The sequence below is a fragment of the Laetiporus sulphureus genome (genome assembly GCF_001632365.1).
Source record: "Laetiporus sulphureus 93-53 unplaced genomic scaffold LAESUscaffold_46, whole genome shotgun sequence".
In the NCBI taxonomy this organism is placed as follows: domain Eukaryota; kingdom Fungi; phylum Basidiomycota; class Agaricomycetes; order Polyporales; family Laetiporaceae; genus Laetiporus; species Laetiporus sulphureus.
This window is the reverse complement of record NW_024468555.1, coordinates 145,411-165,615: the sequence shown is the minus strand read 5'-3', so window position 1 is coordinate 165,615 and position 20,205 is coordinate 145,411. Positions and strand designations below refer to the sequence as shown.

Here is a 20,205-nt window from a genome sequence, read left to right as displayed (position 1 = left end):
AAGCTCCCGTGACTATCCCGGGGACTCGCCGAATAGGCGCTTTGGAAATCTGTGTCTTCATCATCTGTGGCAGCGCTAGGACCGAACGACAATGATGGTGTCGTCGGGGTAATGACTGCGGGTGACGCAGGACGACCAACAGTCAAGGTTAAAGTCGGGGACGGCAGGTCGCGAATGTCTACCGACTCGTGGTCGCGTTTCCCCTCCGCTTTGATAACTCCGGAATTCGAGGCGATAGCTTGGTCAATGGGACTGGCTTCTGGAGGACTCGAAGATGGAGATGAGTCAGAACTGAATGCGATGCTCGGAGCGCTCCTAGCAGGCGACAAAGCAAAGCTTCTCTTGGCGCCGACTCTAGGATGCTTTTTAGAATGCCTGCCGCTCTTCGCTAAACGAGCTCTAAAAGCCCTTGAGGATTCCGAAAGGTCGCTTTCGCTCATCTGGCTTTCCGACGAGCGACGTTGGGCCTCTGCGGCGAGTGCTGACTCAAGCTAATCAAAGGATGAGTCCAGTGCAACATATACTTCGAACAGCTTACTGACCTTGCGCTGAATCTCTAGCACCTTCTGAGTGATCTTGTCGCTCTTCTGGCTGATGCCCTCGTCCACCGCAGACATCCCATCCTGAGCCATATCCATGAGATTGGCCGAAAACCGCTTCGCCCTCTTCGAGACCTCCTCTTCCTCGTCCACCTCAGGCACAGCGTCCTTGCTCGAGAGTTTGTGATACTCGACGCTCTCGCGTCCATGCCCCTCATACGATTCGGCCAGAGTTGACTCCGTACTGAACGAGCGGAGGGGCCTTGTCCGCTCGGTAGGCCGGCGGTATGTGGTTGGCGCAGATCTAGAGGACATACGACTGCTAGGCCGAGAGCCGCATTCCGAATCACTCATTTCAACGGCCATGGATTCGAGCGCCCGTTCAATCTGAGCCTCCACTTCAGCAATCATCTCCGCACGCTCCTCCTCCATCCTCTCCATCTCCTTCTTCATGTTCTCAAGGTCCGTGAGGGCCTTCTTGTGTGCATCTTCGGTCTCTCTCAATTCTGTTTGCACAGCTCTTATCAATTCTGGACAGGAATGAGAAAACAAGACTTACGGCTCTGGAGCTTGGCCTTCTCTGCTGTCGTCATCGTAACCATGCTCGACAGCCTCTTCGTCTCCCTCTGCTCCTTGTTGATCTTCGACCGGAGGTCGCTCGCCTCCACGCTGAGCTTCTCAGCATACTGCTCAAACGTGACGAACTTGTCCCGCCACAAATCCGACTCCGTCATCAAGAAGTTCAACCGACGTGACAACCGCCCAATCTTGGTCTCCAGGTCGTCCCGAGCATCAACGAAGGCGGTGGCTCGCTTGCGGATGGAGTGCTGAATGTGTTGCTCCGCAGGTGTCAGCCGAGGAGGCGGGCGGACTGCTCCGAAGGAGCTTATACGCTTGAGCAGCGAAGGCTTCTTCATCTATGTCATCATGGCCATATTGCGTACTTAGCTCCAGGACAAGAACCGACACGACGAAACATACCTTGTCGGCAAGGACACTGTCGAAGGCCTGGATAATTCTAGTCGAATGCCACCAGTCCGGCGGCTTCACCATATCGGCCACTGCGGTAGACGCTGCACCACGTTTCGCCTGTATCTTGCATACAGGACGGAACCGGCCCGCAGGGAATGCCTCTTTGAACTCACTATAAATGTAATATCGTTACATGTGATCAAGTAAGCATATATGCTGCCACTAACCTCGGGACACAGTGGTCAGGGTGATAGTGAGGTTCGAACGCAGCCAATAGCTTCTGCCTGTACCTATCTCGCTGCTGCTTTATTGAAACTATCCCAGCAGGAGGTGCCGGGCAGTTCAGGTAGTTGATATCTCTGACAAGGAATGCTATCCTTTAGTAGAGCCGGCTTGATGGTATGGTGACAACATCCACTCACAAGTCAACAGCGCACACCTCAGGAGGCGGACGGACACAGTACCGTGCCTCAGTAGCCAAGCCCATGATCCACGGACCAGGGTCGTCAATGTAGATCTTTGCATCGCGGGAGTGCACCGTTGGGAGTGCAACCCCATTCCACCCACGCAATTCCACAAGATACTTGATAGTATGTACCGCAATACCCAAGATGGCAGGATGTCGAGAAAAGAAAAGGATTCTACCGGTTGGTGCAAGGGCGATCTGTCAATCAATGTGCGTATCAGTAAAAGAACATCATCTCTACATGAGAACATCTCGCTGACCTCGCATATAGTCAAGATATTATCGATATTCAAGCATTTGAACAGCGGCCACATGGTGAAATTAACGTCGACCAATCCGCGCCCAAAGTCCAAGCCGCCAGGGAAACGCGCGACGACTTCCAAGCTGGTCTCGACGCCTGGGCTCGACGAATGCTGACTAGACGCCGAAGCATCGAGGTGCACGAGTTCGCCAGGCCGCGGGGCAGGATGCGAGAGAATCTTGCTAATCTGCAGCGTGTGCGACTGGACATCCTTGGAGAAACGGGCCCAGGAAAGAGTCAAATAGTCTCGCATCAGATCATAGATGGGGTATCGCGATACCAGCGCTACGCGGGAACGTGGTCAGCACAATATTACTCCGAATTTGACTAGAATCAACCCACTCAATGCATATGGTAGCCAGAAGACTGTATCCCCTGGCAAGAACAGCGTACTCTCTCCAGGCCCGTGTCCGACCGTGCTCGCCACATCGAAGTCGCTCTCACTCACGCCTCCGCCCTCACCGTCGGTCTCACCATCCGTGTCCACATCCGTGCCCGCTCCCCAAGGGCCCCGCGCGCTCAGCTTCGCCCGGCGCCGCGCCTGAGCCGGCGGGTCGTTCGTGCTGCCCGCGTCCGAGCCGAGCCGTCCCTTCATGCGCGCAGCGACGAGGCTACTCTGTCCGCTCTCCTTGCGCGAGCGGCTCGCCTCAAGCGCACGCCGTATTGCTGCGGTGCGCTCCGCGTCCGCGTGCGACCACACGGTGAGGCACACGCCGTGATACGTAATCTGGCTGCTGGGTGTCAACTTCGCGCTTGCGCTGAGGTCAGGAACGCGCCCTGCGGCGCCATGTGCGGGGGATCCGGCGAAGGCAGGACCAAGATATGCGGAGGAAGGGCGTGCACGCGCGAGCGGATCGTCGTAAGGGAAAGAGACAATGGAAGAATGATGATCAGTGTTCGCGGTGAGGACGGAGGCGCGTAGAAGATCGGTAGATGCGGATGGGTTGAGCGGTGTTGATGGCGCAGGGAGCGTGAAAGTGAAGGTATGCACCGTTGAAGCGGGTTGAAGGGTAGATGCGATGATCTCCACTTCGCGAGGGAAGGAGAGCTGGGGGCTACGTGAGCAGGCGTGCAGTGTAGACCATCGCGAAGCAGCGCACCTTCAGTGCTTTCGAGAGCATCTTGCCCACTTCCTGCTTGCTGAGGTGACCAGAGCTGCTGAACATGGTGCTTGTCTCCTCGCTCTTGCCCTTCTTCTTTCGCTTGCCACCGCCAGCACCCGGGCTCACTGTGCTCCCCAGGACCTCAGGCCTCCACCATCTGCCCACGGCGCCTTCGCTGTGATGCAATCCCATCACGGAATCCGGATCTGCGAGAGTCCATGTATGCGGGCTTTTCGGCAGGCCGCATACGACATAGAGCGATGCCAGCGGCAACGTTGGCCCTGTTGCTGGAGGAGGAGGCGCGGTAACCACGGCGTTCTGAGGCGCAGAACGTGCGGAAGCAAGCGAGGAACGGTTGGAAGCCGGGATGGGCTCCATCTCCGTGCGATGCCTGATACCGAGAACCCGGGCTGCCTTATCTGACCGAGCCACGACAGCAGTAGACACTGGGCCAGGACGTTCGACAGTCACGTAGTCAAGGTCGTCGGAGGCGGCGGTAGCCACGCTGTCGGCGGTGGCGGGGCGTAGGAAGAAGGAACTGGGAGTGAAGTGGTTGTCCAGCGCGTCTAAGTTGGAATGGTCGGAGGCAGAAATGGTGATGATCGGGTCAGGCGCTGGGATTGGGCGGGGAGTGCGTGCGGAGTTGGGGCGCGACTGGGGCAAGCTAAAGCTGCTAGTGACGGACTGGAGGCTGAGGGTGGACTTTTGGGTGGGCTTGCGGGCGACGGAACGTTGACCCTGAGACTTCTTGTTCTCGTCGTCTGACCAACGCGATTTCAACTTTGGCTCGCCGCAGCTGGTGCCTGTGGTGCCTGCGGCGGGCTGGACAGGTGAGTCGGCGCGTACTTGCATGGTGCGCTGACGGGTTGGGAGAGAGGGGAAGAGGGGACGAAATCAAAGGAGGGTGGGGAGGCAGGGACTGCGCCTTGTAGGAGGAAGAAGTGGAGGGAGCAGCGTAGAGGAGGGGAGGGGGGCTCCGAGGCGGTCGCCATACGCACACTGAAATGGATTATACTTCGAATTACCATCATTTTTGAACTGGGGTCAGACATTCTACCAAGCGCTCACGCATACACTATCCGATCTCACGCTCGCTAACGACTGCTGGCCCTTCTCCTCCGGCGTTGCTGTCGATCCCAGTTCTTTCGTCCACATCCGTGGCAGACGATGCGTCCTCTGTATACATCGGGCCCGCAGCAACGGAGAGGGCGGTGGAGGCCAAAATCCAAGACGGCGCAGCGCAGCAGAGGATGGCGCGGTCACGTGAAATAGACGAGAAGCATGTGAGATTCGCGGGCGCTCAGTCCGCTGCGCTGGGACCGGCTGCTCTGTCTCTCCAACACATCCTTCAATTTCCTCTCCGCCGCGCACGCACTAACCCTCCCACCCACCAGCGTGCCCAGCTGAAGACCGGAAAGCATTCCCGCCTTGCCACCCCACGATCCGATGCTCGCTGAAACTTCACTTCGGCTATCAATCGCGCTCTGCGCTAAGAGATCTCACGAAGATTCGCGGGCTTGCCCAAACGTGCTCGTTGCTCGTTCTCCGTCCGTGGGGCCCCTTACCTCGGAGGCTGCATGCACCTCTGAGGCACTGCTCAGCATCCCTCTGCGGTCTTCTCCGCGTCGGCAGCAGCGATAGTCCACAGCCGAGGTCGCAACGTATCATCCTCCCGGCGACTGAACGCCACTCAGGACCTCGACCAGCATCGCGCCTACGCCGCTCTTCCTCAAATGATGTATGTTGACAGAACTGCATGTAGATTGCTACGTACCCGGCTCATGAGATAGTTGCCAGTCTCTCCATCTGTTACGTGTTCCTGGGCCTCGTCATCCCCTATTGATTCAAGTTGCATTCTGACGCGCTACATATTTGCCCATGATCGAAGAGGGCACAAATCGCAGGCGCATCTACTCGCCACCGCTGGCGAGCAGTCCCGGACCTCCTCCGGCCGATGTGCAATGCAGTGGCCGACGCATACCTGGCGCGCGGACAGCTCTCGCTCTCTCACCAGACTTTGTTCTTCACACTGGAGGAGATAGTGCAGAAGTCCTTCGCGTCCTTCTGGCGCTAGCCAGCTTCTCCCGAACTTTGTCCATTCGCAGCCCGTGGGCCGTCGTGACCACCATCCGTGCGACTATTCTGCCCAAGACCGGGTGTATGATATTGCGAACTATAGTCTTCTGCTTCTCTGTCGACGTTTATGCGCATCAGATATTGCGCGCGCTAAGCCCTCTATGGGCTAGCATTTGTACTCCCGTGCACATGCTCCCAACGGCTCAACGCAACCTGCATCCGAGTCTAAGCTTGCCCTCTGCTACTACCGACGCCGCGCGAGAGTCTTGAGGATGACGCCACTAGGAGGAATTTTACGACACTCCAATTCGAACGAACCATCGGCTTACCCGATGCGCTATGTATGCATACCTATGTATGATGGAGATACGTGCCAATACAATATTAAGAAAATATGGAGAAAAGAGATCGAAGAAAGAGAGGGTCCTAGTTCCGTCTACAAGGTATACGTATCACAACATACGCCGTCCGCCACAAGTCGCTTGTGGTGCTAAATGCAATATAGCGCAATCGCCCTGCGCATAAATAAATTCAGCCGCTTGCCTGCTCGTCATCTCCTCAACGTTCCGAACACATTGTGCACCAGCTTCCACCGCCCCTTCGCGGGCCGCGTCGTCGCAAGCTCAGGCGACCCCTCTTCTCGAGCTCCGGCCTGCCCCGCCTCGACGTCATGCCCACGAAGGACATCTCCATCGCTCACCGCCCTCCACATGCTCTCCGCCCCCACCCTGCTCCGCCTTCTCTCCGTCGGGACGAGCGAGAACCCCGGGCTCATCGGCGACAGTCCGATCGAAAACGCGGGCAGCGCTGGCGCGTTCGGCGCAAGCGGGCCCTGCACGCTGAGCGGCGCTGCGAGCGTGGTGCGTCGTCGCCGAGACGACGGCGAAGTCGGCACTGCGCCTTCGCCCCCATACGATGAGCGAGAACGGCGAAGCGAGTTGGTAGGTAGCCGGCGTGGTCGTGCCGGAAAGGTGGTGAAGATGGGGGAGGAGACATGGGCCGGGGCGACGGGTGAAGGGGGCTGTGCGATGACTTCGACTTCTCGCGGAACGCGGTCCATGCCGATGGCTTCGCCGAATGAGCTGCTTGGCACGGTCATAGCGCGCGAGCGACGACGCAGTGGTTCGTCATCGTTCTCCTCGTCCTCGCTCTCATTCTGTAGCGTGGACTCGTCTGCGCTAATGTCAGAACGATCGTCGCGGTCGTCCTCGGCCCAGGCGCCGATACCTATGCTGTAGCCGCCAGTAGGCGGGAAGCTGACGATCCAAACGCCTGCGAGCAGGATCAAGATTCCAAGCAGGACGAGCAGAAGCTGCATGGTGGACAGGAGGGAGAATTGATCGAAATACACGAGACCATTGAAGATGGACGAGAGATTGTACAAGCAGAATGCCACTATGCAAGCACGACGATCAGCAAGTGGAACACCCAACACCGGAAGTCAGCGGACGCACGTGGACATATGACAGTTGGGTCTGCCAGAATCAGGCTCTTGTGCATGTACCATAGCTGCAGGAGAGCACAGACTCCCAAACTGAGTAAGAGAGCCCAGGCTTGCCATCTCCAGAACTGGTTGTCTCCGCCAATAGTGAGCATCAGGAGCTCTACTCCGCTCTTCGCGAACAGGAGGCACATGCCAGAGATGATTCCTGAGAATGATGCATAGGAGGCAGCCATAAAGAGAGGTGTCCGTGTGGATTGGGTCTTTAAGGAGATAACATTGGAGAGAATGGAACGGCTGGACGAGCTGCCTGAGGGAGACGGGGACTTTGAGCGGTCATCGAAACGTGGATGAGGCTTGCGGTCGAGGAGAGGTGTCCGTTCGCTGGGGTCGGCGACGAATGAATCCGTCATTGCGGTCGTCAGGATAGATGGTTGAGTGTTCGATGCAAGGAGGGGAGACAGTGGTGGCGAGACACTAGGCAATGAGATGCGTCGCTTATAGGAATACTCAATGATGTGAGTCTGCGTTGCCATGTCAGTGGAAGCCCGTAGGAGAAAAGTACACAGGCGACTGACGATGGCGAGAGAGACTATCGTTGTCAGGCCTAGGAGAGAAAAATATACAATAAACAGGGGGCGATTGAACAGCTCCAGTAGATCTTCAAGAGAGTGGGTTGGTTCAGGTACAATGCCGAAGATGGCGATGAGGACGGCACCGCCGGCGATGAGCAGCGTCCCGATGAGCATCCACACGGAGAACACGTCTCCTAAGAGGATGCGGGCGAAGAAGGCATTCCAAAGAAGTGACACGGCGCCCAGTGGCGCAAGAATCACGACGGGGAGGGAGGCAATCTGAAAGACGGAGCCAAAGAGGTTTGATGAGATGAATATTGCTGTGCATCGTGATTAGCACGCGGACGCAGATGTCCATTAGAACCTTACGAACCAAAGCCTAACAGCCATAGACTGCATCCTCATGAGTAATGAAACCGTTGTAGAGACGACACGCAGTGCACTCACGGCCTGCGGCGTTCCACCTTCTGCTGTTCCTCCGGCAGCGATTGGTTTATGACATGGCTCTTGCGCTGGATAGTGAGACCTAAGGATTGTACAAATGAAGCAAGTAGGCCGACTGTAATGCCAATAGGGATAGAGATTGCCTCGCCGTCGAGGTCGCCGGCCATGAAAGGCATGAACATGTGGAACGAGCGCGACATGCTAAGCAGCCTTGATTTCCTCTTTCGGATGTGTGGCCTTCCAGCACGTGCTCTCCGTATCGAAGGCGCGTCGTGCATTGCGCAGTCGCGCTGAGCCATTTCGACTTTTTTTGGATAAATCGAAAGTACAAAACTTGCTTTAATGCCACCTATCTCCTTGCGCGTCCTTCTAGAAGAACCATTCGGTCCTTACATGGACTCTGATGTCCTCACGGAGGCCTGCAAGAGTGTGCCGAAGAGTGTCCTATGCCTGGATCTCCTCATGCTGGAATGCAGAGGGAAGCCTATAGGGTTAGTACTCAAAGCCACTGTGTGTCAAGATCCTATCTCATTGTAGTCTGATCCATCATTCGAAACAGGCTCACGCAATGCGAGTTGTCCCAACCAGAATTTGACAAGGAACGCGTTACTGGCAATGACGCTGTTCGTTTCCGAGGAACACTCAGGATATCGCAACTGCGCTGGTTGACTGCAAAGGCCATCAAACAACTGAACAATGACATCCGCAATCGCGACGTCTCACTGCATCTGAATGAACGAAGTAGTAGACTGCCAGACAAATCGCCGACTCTTGAAGATATCTACGCCAATGCCTCAGGATTCAAGATCAAGATAGTCATTCAAGGTGTCAAAAACATGTCTGCTGTGTACCTCATGAGTATGTGGAATCTGAAAGTCTCGGTGTTCTACCATTACAGTGCTAAATGGGGCTACTGGACTTAGATAAGATGGTGCCAAACGGCTTGTACATGAAGAGTAAGAATAGGTAGGTGAAAGGGTTGAACAGTCATCTGCTTTTTTAAGGCTTCTTCCCATTGAGGAACCGAGACTACGAAGTGAGATCCATGGAGGCCATCACCTATCACCATAGTCGCAAGGTGCGCATAATACCTCCTCTCTCCAATTCAATATTCTGATATGTATTAGTATCTTGCGAGATACCGTGCTCTTCATGTGCTCGAAGAACTCATCAAAATCGACCGATCTTTGGCTTCCTCCGGCGGTGACAGTCCTGCATCACCATTTGAGCGTTTAACACCGGAATGGTTCTGCGCACTCTACAAAGAGCACATGGCTAAATCCGCCCCACCACGCGTCCGGCGCAAAGTCTACGATTCAGACGACAGTGACATAGAGCCTGACACGGGCGGGCGCATGAAGGCTGGCCGGGAGCATGTTCTGCGGCATGTTCCTGAAGCAGAGATATATTCTTTGCTTGCAGCACACGCGGAATGGATCTTGGACCAAGAAAAGCAGAGAATGAGGAAAACACTTGATATAGAGGTGTGGACGGCATGGGTGCGGAAAGCGCGCGGAGCGAGACTGGCTGCTCAAAAAGAAGGCGTCAGATGGGGCAAGTGGGACGATGTGGATCGAGACGACGGTTCCGATGGTGATGCTTATGATGAAGTACCTCCGGAGAGGCTTCCACAGCGGCGAAAGACCAAGCCGAAGGTATGTGGCTGCATCATACTGCAACACCATTTGACTTACTCAACGCACCTCGCAGTCTGGCTTATCAAGCCGACGACAGGGCAATTTGACAGCTGCAGGTTCGCACCCACAGGTTCCCCTTGGCAATGAGGGAGTCGATGTAGAAAATCTTGATGCCAGCACTCTCGTCCACTACGACTCCGACTTCTCTCCGCCGTCAACACCTCCCGCATCCCCCTCCAGCTCAGAAGCCTCCCTGCCCTCCCGGTCCAGTACACCGTACAATCCAGAGATCATTGCCCTTATCCCTGCTGCCCTCTATCACCGGCCCATGCTCCCGTCAACTGACTTCACTTGGATTTGCCCAATCGACGACTGCTACTACGAGATCCAACTTCTGGATCTGACGGACGAGAACTGCAAAGGGCTGGTCGCCGACGATACGAGACGACTGAAGACTCACAAATGGCACCTTCGTGAAGAATGGGTGCAAAGCTGCTTCTATCGGATGGTCTCCGTACATTTTGAGGAACATCTGACAAATCTGGGCATTACCATGATTAGAGAGAATAACATGGTGCGTCTCGACGTCGTGTGTGGTGGGGCAGATATCTCATGAGAGACACAGCCGAAGTTCGTATGGATGAATCCAGCACGTCATAAGCCCTGGCCGCCTAGCCAAAGGCAGTCAACAGTGAAACAGGAAGAGGAGAACTGACTGTATAACAGTTTGTCTAACGAGGAACGCTTATCACCGAGGCAGTGGGTCCGGTATATTGACATAGAACCTTCCGAAGCTGTCCGGGTCAAACGCACATCACGCATTGCGCTCATTGCAGCAAAGAAGGTGGGACACTCTTAGCACGCAGCAGAGGACACAGAGGGAGAGAATATGTATTGGTATTACAGAGACAGTACAATGATGATTGCTAAAGATACAATGCCACATGCTTTTGGATTCATGAATGTCCGACTCCAAAGAAATTACTACACTACAAGGTGCACGCGCTCGTCGCTCAGTCCATCTCCTCGATCTCGACGTCGCCGTCGATATCCTCGTAGTCGACATCCATATTGTCTCCGCTACCCTCGTGGTTCGGAATGATCGCCAACCGGTTGTGCGGGCCGTCAAACTTCACCCGAATCGTCTCGCCGTCGCGGATGCGATCGGAGAGGATCAGGACGGAAAGTGGATTGAGCAGCTCTTGTTGAATTGCACGGTTGAGTGGCCGCGCACCGTATGTTGGTGAGTAGCCGATCGACATGAGGTACTGCTTTGCCGCGAGCTCGACGTCCAAGACCATCTTCTTATCAGCCAGACGCTCCTGGACCTCCTTGAGACGGATGTCAACGATCTTGAGGATGCTTTTCTGTGATAGTGTGCGCTGCAAAAAAGACACAAGTCAGAATACATATCGACATTGACGCTATGAGGTGACACTTACGAAGATGACGATCTCGTCGATACGGTTGATGAACTCGGGCGGGAAGTGCGCCCGAATGGCGCCCATGACGAGCTCCCTTGTCTCCGGCTTGACAGCACCTTCACCCATATCGTTGAGGAAGACAGCTCCGAGGTTACTTGTCATGATGATGACCGTATTCCTGAAGTCGACAACACGACCCTGGCCATCCGTGAGACGACCATCATCGAGCACCTGCAGGAAGAGCGTGCAGAACTCTCGAGATGCCTTCTCAATCTCGTCGATGAGGATGATCGAGTACGGCTTGCGGCGGATGTACTCGGTGAGCTGACCACCTTGGTCGTGGCCGACGTAGCCCGGAGGAGCGCCAATGAGACGCGAGATTGAATGCTTCTCAGAGTACTCCGAAGCATCGATACGGATCATGGCGTCCGGCGAGTCGAATAGGAGCGTCGCGAGCTGCAGAATGAACCGTCAGTAAGAGTCATCGCACAACTCATTCCATTGAATGCTCACCGTCTTACTCAACAATGTCTTACCCGTACCCGAAGGGCCAGCCATGAGGAAGCTCGCAATTGGTCGCTGAGCATTTCCGAGACCACTCCTGCTGAGCCGGATCGCGTTCGCCACAGCCTTGACGGCTTCTGGCTGGCCCACGACCTGCTCGCTAAGGATCTTCTCCATCCTCAACAGCTTCTCCTTTTCCGTGCTCATCAACCGTGTCACAGGGATATTCGTCCACCTCGCGACAATCTCGGCGATCTGCTCTGGGGTTACTGTGTCACTACCAACGCCAGCCTTCGCGTCCTCCTCTGCCTTCTTCGCCTCCAGCTGCGCAAGCCGTTGTTGCAAGTCAGGCAGAGCATAATATCGCAGGTCAGAAGCAGTCGCGAGGTCGTACCGCCGCTCGGCCTCGTCCGCTTTCGCCTTGAGCTCATCCATCTTGCGCCGGACGCTGGCAATTTCGTCGCCACGCGACTTCTCGGCTTGGTACTGTGCGAGCAGAGGTTGCAACTGGTCTTCGACGTTCGCGATTGCCTTGCGCGCGATAGCAAGACGCTCCTTCGATGCTTCATCCTTCTCGCGTTCGAGTGCGTGAATTTCAACGTCGAGTTCGAGTTTCCGTCTCTGGAGCTTGTCGATCGCTTCAGGCGCTGTTTCACGCGTGACGCGAACACTAAATAAATTAAGTCAGTATCTGATCGAAAGAACACGGAAGCACGCGTGTACTGACCTTGCGCAAGCCTCGTCCACAAGATCAATAGCAGAGTCAGGCAATCTTCTCGACGTTAGGTAACGGTGCGCCAACGTGGCAGCTTGGATCAACGCGCCATCGAGTATCCGTACACCGTGATGTACTTCGTACTTATCGCGGATACCACGCAAGATGCTGATCGTTTCCGGAACGGTCGGTTCGTTCACGAGCACCTGCGCAAACCGACGCTCGAGGGCAGCATCGGTCTCGATGTATTTCCTATACTCCGCAAGCGTTGTCGCACCGATGCATCGCAGCTTGCCACGCGCAAGAAGAGGTTTGAAGAGGTTTGCGGCATCCATGCCACCGCCTTCGGCGCCGCGGCCAGCCATGATGAGGTGCAGCTCGTCGATGAAAAGAATGACGCCGGGGCCTTCCTCAGCGGCCTTCTCGACCTCGTTAAGGACCGACTTGATACGCTCCTCGTATTCACCCTTGTACTTCGCACCAGCCATGAGCGCACCCATGTCGAGCGAGTACAAGCGACAGAGTAAGGAAGCTGGGACATCGCGGTTGATGATACGCTGCGCGAGGCCTTCTGCAATGGCGGACTTTCCGACACCGGGCTCACCCAGTAGAATCGGGTTATTCTTTGTCCTGTAGGTGTAGCATTAGCACATTGGCATTCCAACACTTGCAATTGAGGAAGCACGTGCAACTTACCGTCTGCAGAGAATACGAATGACTCTCCGAATTTCATTGTCACGGCCAATGACAGGATCGAGCTTGCCCTCCTCTGCCAGTGCGGTAAGATCGACTGCGTATTTGTTCAACGCGTCGAAGCCCTCCTCGGCGTTCTTGGTGTCAACTCGCCTATTGCCCCGCAATTGGTCGATTGCGGTCTTAAGAGCAGCCTCAGTGAGGCCGGCCTCTTTCAGCACAGGTTCTATTGACGTATCCTTGATAAGTGCAGCAAGGATGTGGTCCTGGGCAATGTAGGAATCGTGCATCGTTTTCCGCAAGTTCTCAGCCTCCCTGAGCACTTTGAGCGCGGCGGAACTAAAAGAGATCTCATCCGGCGGTGGCGACTGAGTGGGTATCCGGACGATGAGCTTCTGCAAACCACGCTTGACCGTCGTCTGAAAACGGCTTGTTAGAACAACGATACTTAGTTGCTGGCGAGAACATGCTTACCGAGTCGCCGCCCGCCTTCTCAATGACATTGTGAAACAACGAAGCGCCATGAGCTTGGGTCAAACCTCCTGGTGCGGCCGGCTCTCCTGCGCTTTCGTTCAGGAGCGCAGACGCAATGTGCGCGGGGTAGACTGTAGATAAAATAGTCAGCGTATGCGCCATTAATTCCCAAAACTAAGTAGAGTTACCTTGAGCGTTAGCATAGTCCTTCGCGAGCTGGATTGCCGCGGCCAGCGACTCTTGAGTCTTGTCGGTGAAGTTCATGCTCGAAGCCATGGTCGCAGACAAAAACGGTGATTAGGGGGATAAAAGGGAGAGAGAATGGTGGGTGTAAAATTAATTGAAAGCTTAACGAGGGGCAGGAGGAGCGGATGAGTGTTTTATAGCTGGTCCGCGTACGATATTGTTGTCGCTGCTGGTCTCGTCTCATCGACTCTCCGCCGTTCCCGAACGTTCTAACACAAGCCATACATGGTCATGATGTCACACCATGTCACTCTCGCTCTCCCGTTCTGGACGCAGCCCAAGCCTCGGCACCGCCCGGCAGGTTCGGCGCGTTCCCACGGGCCTCCGCCCTGTGGCGGGCGTCACGGTCACCGCGCCGCGCCGCCGCCGTCATTCACAACGCTATGCTCGCCCGACGCTTCCCTCGCCTCAGCCGCCCTCTTGCCCGCCTCGCATCCTCATCACCCCAGACCCCTGCGCCCGCACAAGAAGCACCGTCGAAGGAGGTTGTCGAGCCTCAGGCTCCGAACTACCCGACAACATGGTCCACTAGCCAGCGGCCACGCCCTCAAGCCCAATCTGGTCCCCGCTTCGAGCAGACCATCATGGAGCTCCAACCGAACCCTCTGAGTGCAATGGATATGATTAGCAAGGAGCCTATCCGCGTTGTGCATGGCCGCAAGGCTGTCTGTGATGGTGGTATGTGCCTGTCTTCATGCCATTATGCGAATGAGATCTCATTAAATCTATGCACAATAGGGATAGGTCCTCTCGGTCACCCGAAGATTTTCATTAACTTGGTGCGTTAAGTCGCTTATGTCTCGTCAGGCGTCCTAACACTCGAGGCAGGACAAAGCAGGTCCTCAACCGTGCGGGTGAGTTTCACATATATTCACAGGAGCGCAGGAGCACTCACATCCAGGGTGCACTGTTTCTTCGTATTCGTCACATAATCCGACCGAAATGCAGATATTGGTGCGTTATCTCAATCTCATTACTGAGACTTGGCAACTGAGGATGATGTAGTGGTTTGCGCTTTGAGCAAATACCTCATCATGGGCACGAACACTGAACAGACCGATGTATATTCATGTCCGCGGTATAGATTAGCTATTAAGGACCTGTCTTCGAGAGCTTAAAACAAGATCTTGTGATTGTCTTGTTCTGACTTTGCATGAAGTCCTTAGCCTCGAATCGTCACACAATGACTTCGTCTGGCGAATGCGATATCAACAGATTTCGCCCTCATTTATGGATAGTACGTCTCTTATGCCACAGTTTGGAGCCGATGAGGTGCGTGCACAGGCATTTCGTATATCGCTTGATTTCGTCGAAAGAGTCACTTAGATTCAATCATTGAGCTCAGTTCAAAGTCCATCTGTGCAATTTATATTTGATCGCATCTTTGTGTTGCTGGCTGGCGACAAGCTCTTGCTACCGCTCGCCGTTCGATGTGCTTCGCATACGCCCATACCTCGATCGAGGCCTTGAATTCGTGCAGAACTGAGGTGCCGATGAACACCAACTGGATGGACTTCAAAGTTCAGACATCTATCGCCATGCACGCGGAACCTGTATGGTCGATATTGCTCGGCGATTGAGCAGTCAGATCCTTTTGAATGCTTTGTTATCTGCTGGTGCAACGATACGGAGAGTGCACTAAGATTGCAGCACGGTTTAACAAGCATGTGAATTTACTCTGGTGAGGCATTGTTGAAGTCGAGAACTACGGCTTGTTCGCCACTGATTCATCGGAAAAGATGCAGGATATATAAATCAAGATTGTCTTGACTGAAAAACCGTCGACAAAAACAGTTTCTGCAGCCAAGCAGAGGATCCAGTTGAAACCATCGAGCCAGACATATATGGATCACGTCGGCGGTGAATGCTTCTTCACATCGGATTCTTGCTAGAAGCACACCGCGACACGTTCGACGCAGCAGCGGCAAGCCAACAAGTCGCTCGGGCTCCATGGTGACCGAGCACCGAGCGGCGGCCCGCCTCCCGCCACCTTCCGCCAAGCCCAAGGTCCCATAGTTATTGATGGCGACCCCCGGGAGCCTCAGATTTGGACAAAATGGATCGATTTTAGCTTCACTTCTCCGCGTCCCAGAATCCGGACAGTGTGTCTGCAGCTGGGTGGAGGCCTGGTGTGTGTCCGGACATTCTAAATCTGGTTTAATGCATACAATTGTCGGTGCTGTTATTGGGAATATATCATCCTGTGTCTAATACACAAGATACTAAATGTTGTGCATGCAGTTCTGAGCATTGTGCAAGTGCAAGAGCATTGCTGATTTTTGGAAGCCCCCCATTCGAACTGCCAATTTCGATAGCGCGCGTGCATCCCTGCCTTCTCGGGAGACAAGCGGAGTTTTAAACCGCAGCTGGCAACACAAAGCGGAGTGTCGGAGGTTGAACTGTAGCAAATGGTGTCGGAGTTCCGCGCATTTCTCCCGAAATCGAGATCGGGGGTAATGCGGGGTCCTTTCTCGACCCGAAGCGTGATCGCGATACCAATGCTTGGCCGCCGTAGGATTGTTTGGACTCCGAATATGCAATGCTGTTATGAAGTTTCATCATTGTCTTAAAACGTTCGGCCGCTTTATCATAGCGATAACGATCGTCCTCATTCCGAAATTCAAATGACCACCGATATCATTTATCCTCTTCTTCCATGCATGCGCAAGCTAAGCCAATTGGCGGGTGATCAGTACGGTCCGATAGACGCAGCTTGATGGCGAGGCTCACCACATCCATCCGCTGCGGTATCAGCCAGAAAGCACAGAATGATCATATGAATCAGTGTATACATAAATTTCACTTGGCCAGAGTCCGTGCAGCCATGAACTGGCCTATAGATGCGAGTCCAATCCCCTTTTTTGCACAACCACCTGGAGTGGGTAATAATACATCGGAGTCTATGGTAAAAACTGCAGGGTGAGCGCAAAGATGTGTATGAATAGCGGACAAACAATATAGTACGCGTGCGAATGGAAGGAGAGGGAGAAGACGAGGGGAAAACGTCAACCGGATTTGTACATGCACAGCTATAAACGTGACTGAACGCAACCTCCTGGGTCCGCCAAAGTGATAATGCAAGGACACTCCGATGCACAGTGATAGAGAGGGGGATGAATGCTGGCGTTAGGATGACGATGACAGGGAGAGACGGAGATGGCAGCGATAGAAATAACTTGGGCGAGCATGTCGACACTACCTTGAGATGAGAGCAAGAACGAGAACCGATGGTCTTAAATAGAAACCAAAGAATGTGTTGATCCCTATGAGGGACGTTGGATGTGAGTGGAACAGTTGTAAGTCAGATCTCGTCGTTGCTCATCTCGTCAGGCGATGTGAACGACATCGGTGACAGCGGAGGGTATTCTCCGTCTGCAACTGCCTCCAATTGCGAGAAAGGTGGTAATGAACCCGGTCTGTCCAAGCGCTGTAATGGCGGCTACTGAATGCGTTAGTCAGGACGTGTGGTAGAAAAAGACCCGTACTTACAACTTTGAACATCGGATTAATAGCAGACTTCGGAGCGACACCAGGACTGGGTGGTCGCCCATATGACTGCCCACCCGGTAGCACTGGATGTCGAACTGACGGGTGCAGAGATAACGACATCCTATCTTGCAGCCGAGACAATGTGCTGGTGCTGTCCAACGTGCTGGCATTTGACGACAGATCGCAACTTTGCTGCCAAGGCGGCGACGACAGCGAGAGCATATGCATAGGAGGCGGTGGCGGCGATGACGTTCCATCCGACAAGGAAGAACTGTCCACGGACGCGCGTATATGGAACTCGTTGACAAGCTGCTGCTCCAGAGACAACGACGCAGACGAACGACCAGGCAGGGAGTACTCGTCCATACAAGTCCGTAGTGAGTTCAAGGATGTCATTCGACCCACACGGTCACCACCACTGCAAACACTGCTGCTCATTCGATGCCGTGATCGCGCAGGACCTGGATCACTGTCAACCGTGGCAAACGAGATGACAGACATCCCGCTCGGCAGATCCGTCGACGACATCGAGTGATCATCATCAAACTCTCTCCGCCGGGCCTTCGAGACCCGCTCGTCTCTCCGCCAGTCGGCGCGCGCGCTCGAGCCCTCGCTCGGACTGTAAACGCTCCCTGAAGCTTTGGCGGTCTTAGAACTCATACCATGGCTCTGTGACTGCCTGATGGGACCCATGGCCATCGGCTGCTTGCCCTTATCCCGGAACGCAGGCGGTGCGCCGATCTGGGAGTTCTGCGCCGACAGCCACTGCCAGTCGAGGACCGCCGCCTCGTGAGTGAGAGCAAGCTTCTGCTTCTCCATGACCGCGCGAGCTTGATCGCGATGCTTTTTGCGCGCATGCTCACGACGCTGCTTCTCCGCTTCACGGACGATGCGCTCGGCCTCCTTCTTCCTCGTCTTCGCGTCCATGATCGTGTTCGTCGGAGCCTCACTAATCGGCGACAACTCTGACAGCGAACGGCTGTCCGTGCTGGAGGTTTGGGTTCGCTTGAGAGATGGCGTCGAGTTTGCGGAAGAGACGTTGACCTCCTGGACAGGTGGTAATGTATGCGAGCTCTTGTCTCCATGCCCAAACATTCCGAGGCCCCACTTGCTGTGCTTCTTGCCAAAGCCAAACGGAAGCTTCGCCAACTTGTGCCCGTGAGAGTGATGGGCATCGTGCGCGTCTGCATGTGAATGATCCTGAATGGGCTCCGGCTGCACGGGGCGGGAAGGATACTCGCGCGCCATTGGCGAGGTCTGAATCTCCGTCGACTGATTGTCGGCAACAATGTATTGCTCTGGGACCTCCACGTGCGGCGACACATCCATCGCATCCCAATCCGACTGACCGCTCCCCGCATATAGCGAGTGCGTGACACGGTCAGCTCCAGTGATCGAGTACACCGAAGAGGCATATGCAGAGTCCGCGATCTGTGGAGAAACACCCACAACACGTATGGGGTTGAGCGGCTCGCCGCCGTAATCAGAGGTCCTGCTTGATGTATCGGAGATTGCCCGTGGCCGTGCCGAGGAAGTATCGTAGAAAGACGACCGATGTGAGGAAGAGGCATCGGGTATATGCGCATTGACCGGGGGTGCTGATGGTTGAAATTCCGGCTTCTGGCTGACAGATGTGTAGGAGTGTGATGGCGGGAGATGACGAGGAGCAATGGATTGTAGAGAGGTGCTCCAAACGGACCCATTCCGTAATGACTGTTTTGTCGAAACGGGCTGGACAGTTCCTGACGTCTGAGATGCCTGAGCAGATGGTTTCGGTGGATTGTTAAGCGGAGCAAACTTCCGCAAGTACGGATGCTCAAGACATTGCCGGCTAGTAAGCCGGGCGTCGGGATCATACTTGAGAAGATCTGCAATGCATTCGACCAGCTCAACGGGGACTGAACGATCGAAGAGAGCGTAGAAATTCTGCGGTTCCATCTGGAAACAGTTAGCATATGCTGTCATGAAGCGACTTCTTGCAGTCACGAACCTTTCGGAACTCAAAGCCGACCCCCCGTGCCATTTTCACGCCTCTTGACCACCTCCCGCCTCCGATAGGTTTTCCTCGCTCATCTGGGCCATAGTCCTGACAGGGATCTCCGAGTAGCTCGCAGATACGCATGAGCTGCTCCAGCTCGTTCTGCCCGGGGAACAGTGGTCTAAGATTTACAAGCTCGGCCATGATGGTGCCGAGCGCCCACATATCCACAGGATTCGAGTAATCCCTGCTCTTGAGCAGTACCTCCGGAGCACGATACCACCGGGTAGAGACGTATTCAGTGTATGGAGGTTTGCTTTTGGTCTCCCGCGCGAGACCGAAGTCGGCGAGCTTCACGATGGCGACCACGTCACGTTCAACCGGAACGTTTGGTGAAGCAATGGATGATAGCGCGCGGTAGTCATACAGTCCCGTGGTCGTGACGAGCAGGTTCTCTGGCTTCATATCACGGTGGAAGTAGCCGTGTGAGTGTATGTGGTGAAGCCCCGACACGACCTGCTGGAAGATGGAGCAAACGAGTCCTCCTGCCAGCGGCTTGCCTCTGCGAGCCTTGATGAGCTGGTATAGATTTCCCTCCATGGACTCGAAGACGAAGTAGAGCTCCTTCGTCGTGGGCAGGAGAAAGAAGTCGTATAGAGGGATTATATTCTCATGGTATGGTATCGCCCGCAGAGACTGCCGTTGGATAGGATACGGTCAGACATTGACCGGTACGCGACGAGCAATCACGCACCTCGAGCTCCTTGAGCTTCTTGCACTCGTCCCATCCGCCCTCCCATCTCTTCTTCATCCGCTTGACTGCGACGAGTCGCTTTCGCGCGTATTCCGGCCTTGCACCGGCACCGCACTGCATGGCGGACATGGGTGTATTGGGCGGTAGCGTCCCATGCCAATCGCAGAGCCACACGGTGCCGAATGAACCATCACCGACCATCTTGAGCGGGGTGTAGGATCGCGTGGACGCTATGACGCGTGAACACGGGCTGGTTAGCAGGCAAGGAAGGACAAAAGATGCGCATAATAGCTGAGTGGGTACTGACTGCTTTGGGCATCGCCAACGATGAGGCGATTGTCCTGGATGGAGACGGACGGGGTAGCAAGTACAGT

At 54.9% G+C, this 20,205-nt stretch overlaps 7 protein-coding genes across 7 annotated transcripts; 3 read left to right on the top strand and 4 right to left on the bottom strand.

Annotated features, from left to right (window-relative positions):
• Positions 1-5: 5 nt before the first annotated feature.
• LAESUDRAFT_684942 (uncharacterized protein) lies at positions 6-3,876 on the bottom strand (the record flags this gene model as incomplete). Its single annotated transcript, XM_040905872.1, has 9 exons — positions 3,379-3,876; positions 2,621-3,326; positions 2,238-2,563; positions 1,934-2,175; positions 1,739-1,870; positions 1,521-1,683; positions 1,099-1,456; positions 543-1,045; positions 6-491 (listed from the first exon to the last, which is right to left on the bottom strand). Coding segments are annotated over exons 1-9 (3,297 nt in total), but the record flags the coding sequence as incomplete, so codon positions are not given.
• Positions 3,877-5,019: 1,143 nt separating this feature from the next.
• Positions 5,020-5,908, top strand: LAESUDRAFT_398007 (uncharacterized protein). The gene is made up of 2 exons (XM_040902301.1): positions 5,020-5,119; positions 5,179-5,908. The coding sequence occupies exon 2, from the start codon at positions 5,260-5,262 to the stop codon at positions 5,725-5,727; it is 468 nt and encodes a 155-aa protein (XP_040760443.1). The 5' UTR covers positions 5,020-5,119; positions 5,179-5,259; the 3' UTR covers positions 5,728-5,908.
• Positions 5,909-6,007: 99 nt separating this feature from the next.
• LAESUDRAFT_661136 (uncharacterized protein) lies at positions 6,008-8,084 on the bottom strand (the record flags this gene model as incomplete). The annotated part of the gene is made up of 5 exons (XM_040904912.1): positions 6,008-6,852; positions 6,912-7,422; positions 7,477-7,793; positions 7,847-7,866; positions 7,921-8,084. 5 exons carry the CDS (start codon positions 8,082-8,084, stop codon positions 6,008-6,010), a joined length of 1,857 nt encoding a protein of 618 aa, XP_040760442.1.
• A 175-nt stretch (positions 8,085-8,259) lies between these two features.
• LAESUDRAFT_815129 (uncharacterized protein) lies at positions 8,260-10,269 on the top strand (the record flags this gene model as incomplete). The annotated part of the gene is made up of 7 exons (XM_040914660.1): positions 8,260-8,408; positions 8,477-8,775; positions 8,841-8,873; positions 8,922-8,995; positions 9,045-9,572; positions 9,628-10,128; positions 10,180-10,269. The coding sequence occupies 7 exons, from the start codon at positions 8,260-8,262 to the stop codon at positions 10,267-10,269; spliced, it is 1,674 nt and encodes a 557-aa protein (XP_040760441.1).
• Positions 10,238-13,753, bottom strand: LAESUDRAFT_815128 (uncharacterized protein). The gene is made up of 7 exons (XM_040914659.1): positions 13,553-13,753; positions 13,365-13,495; positions 12,894-13,309; positions 12,210-12,827; positions 11,492-12,152; positions 10,997-11,434; positions 10,238-10,936 (listed from the first exon to the last, which is right to left on the bottom strand). Exons 1-7 carry the CDS (start codon positions 13,638-13,640, stop codon positions 10,568-10,570), a joined length of 2,721 nt encoding a protein of 906 aa, XP_040760440.1. The 5' UTR covers positions 13,641-13,753; the 3' UTR covers positions 10,238-10,567.
• A 219-nt stretch (positions 13,754-13,972) lies between these two features.
• Positions 13,973-14,895, top strand: LAESUDRAFT_705728 (ubiquinone oxidoreductase 20 kd subunit). The gene is made up of 5 exons (XM_040906598.1): positions 13,973-14,288; positions 14,349-14,389; positions 14,439-14,464; positions 14,559-14,564; positions 14,616-14,895. The coding sequence occupies exons 1-5, from the start codon at positions 13,994-13,996 to the stop codon at positions 14,659-14,661; spliced, it is 414 nt and encodes a 137-aa protein (XP_040760439.1). The 5' UTR covers positions 13,973-13,993; the 3' UTR covers positions 14,662-14,895.
• Positions 14,896-16,572: 1,677 nt separating this feature from the next.
• Positions 16,573-20,205, bottom strand: LAESUDRAFT_397680 (kinase-like protein). Its single transcript, XM_040902300.1, has 5 exons — positions 20,139-20,205; positions 19,832-20,061; positions 19,090-19,773; positions 17,100-19,037; positions 16,573-17,049 (listed from the first exon to the last, which is right to left on the bottom strand). The coding sequence occupies exons 2-5, from the start codon at positions 20,030-20,032 to the stop codon at positions 16,912-16,914; spliced, it is 2,961 nt and encodes a 986-aa protein (XP_040760438.1). The 5' UTR covers positions 20,033-20,061; positions 20,139-20,205; the 3' UTR covers positions 16,573-16,911.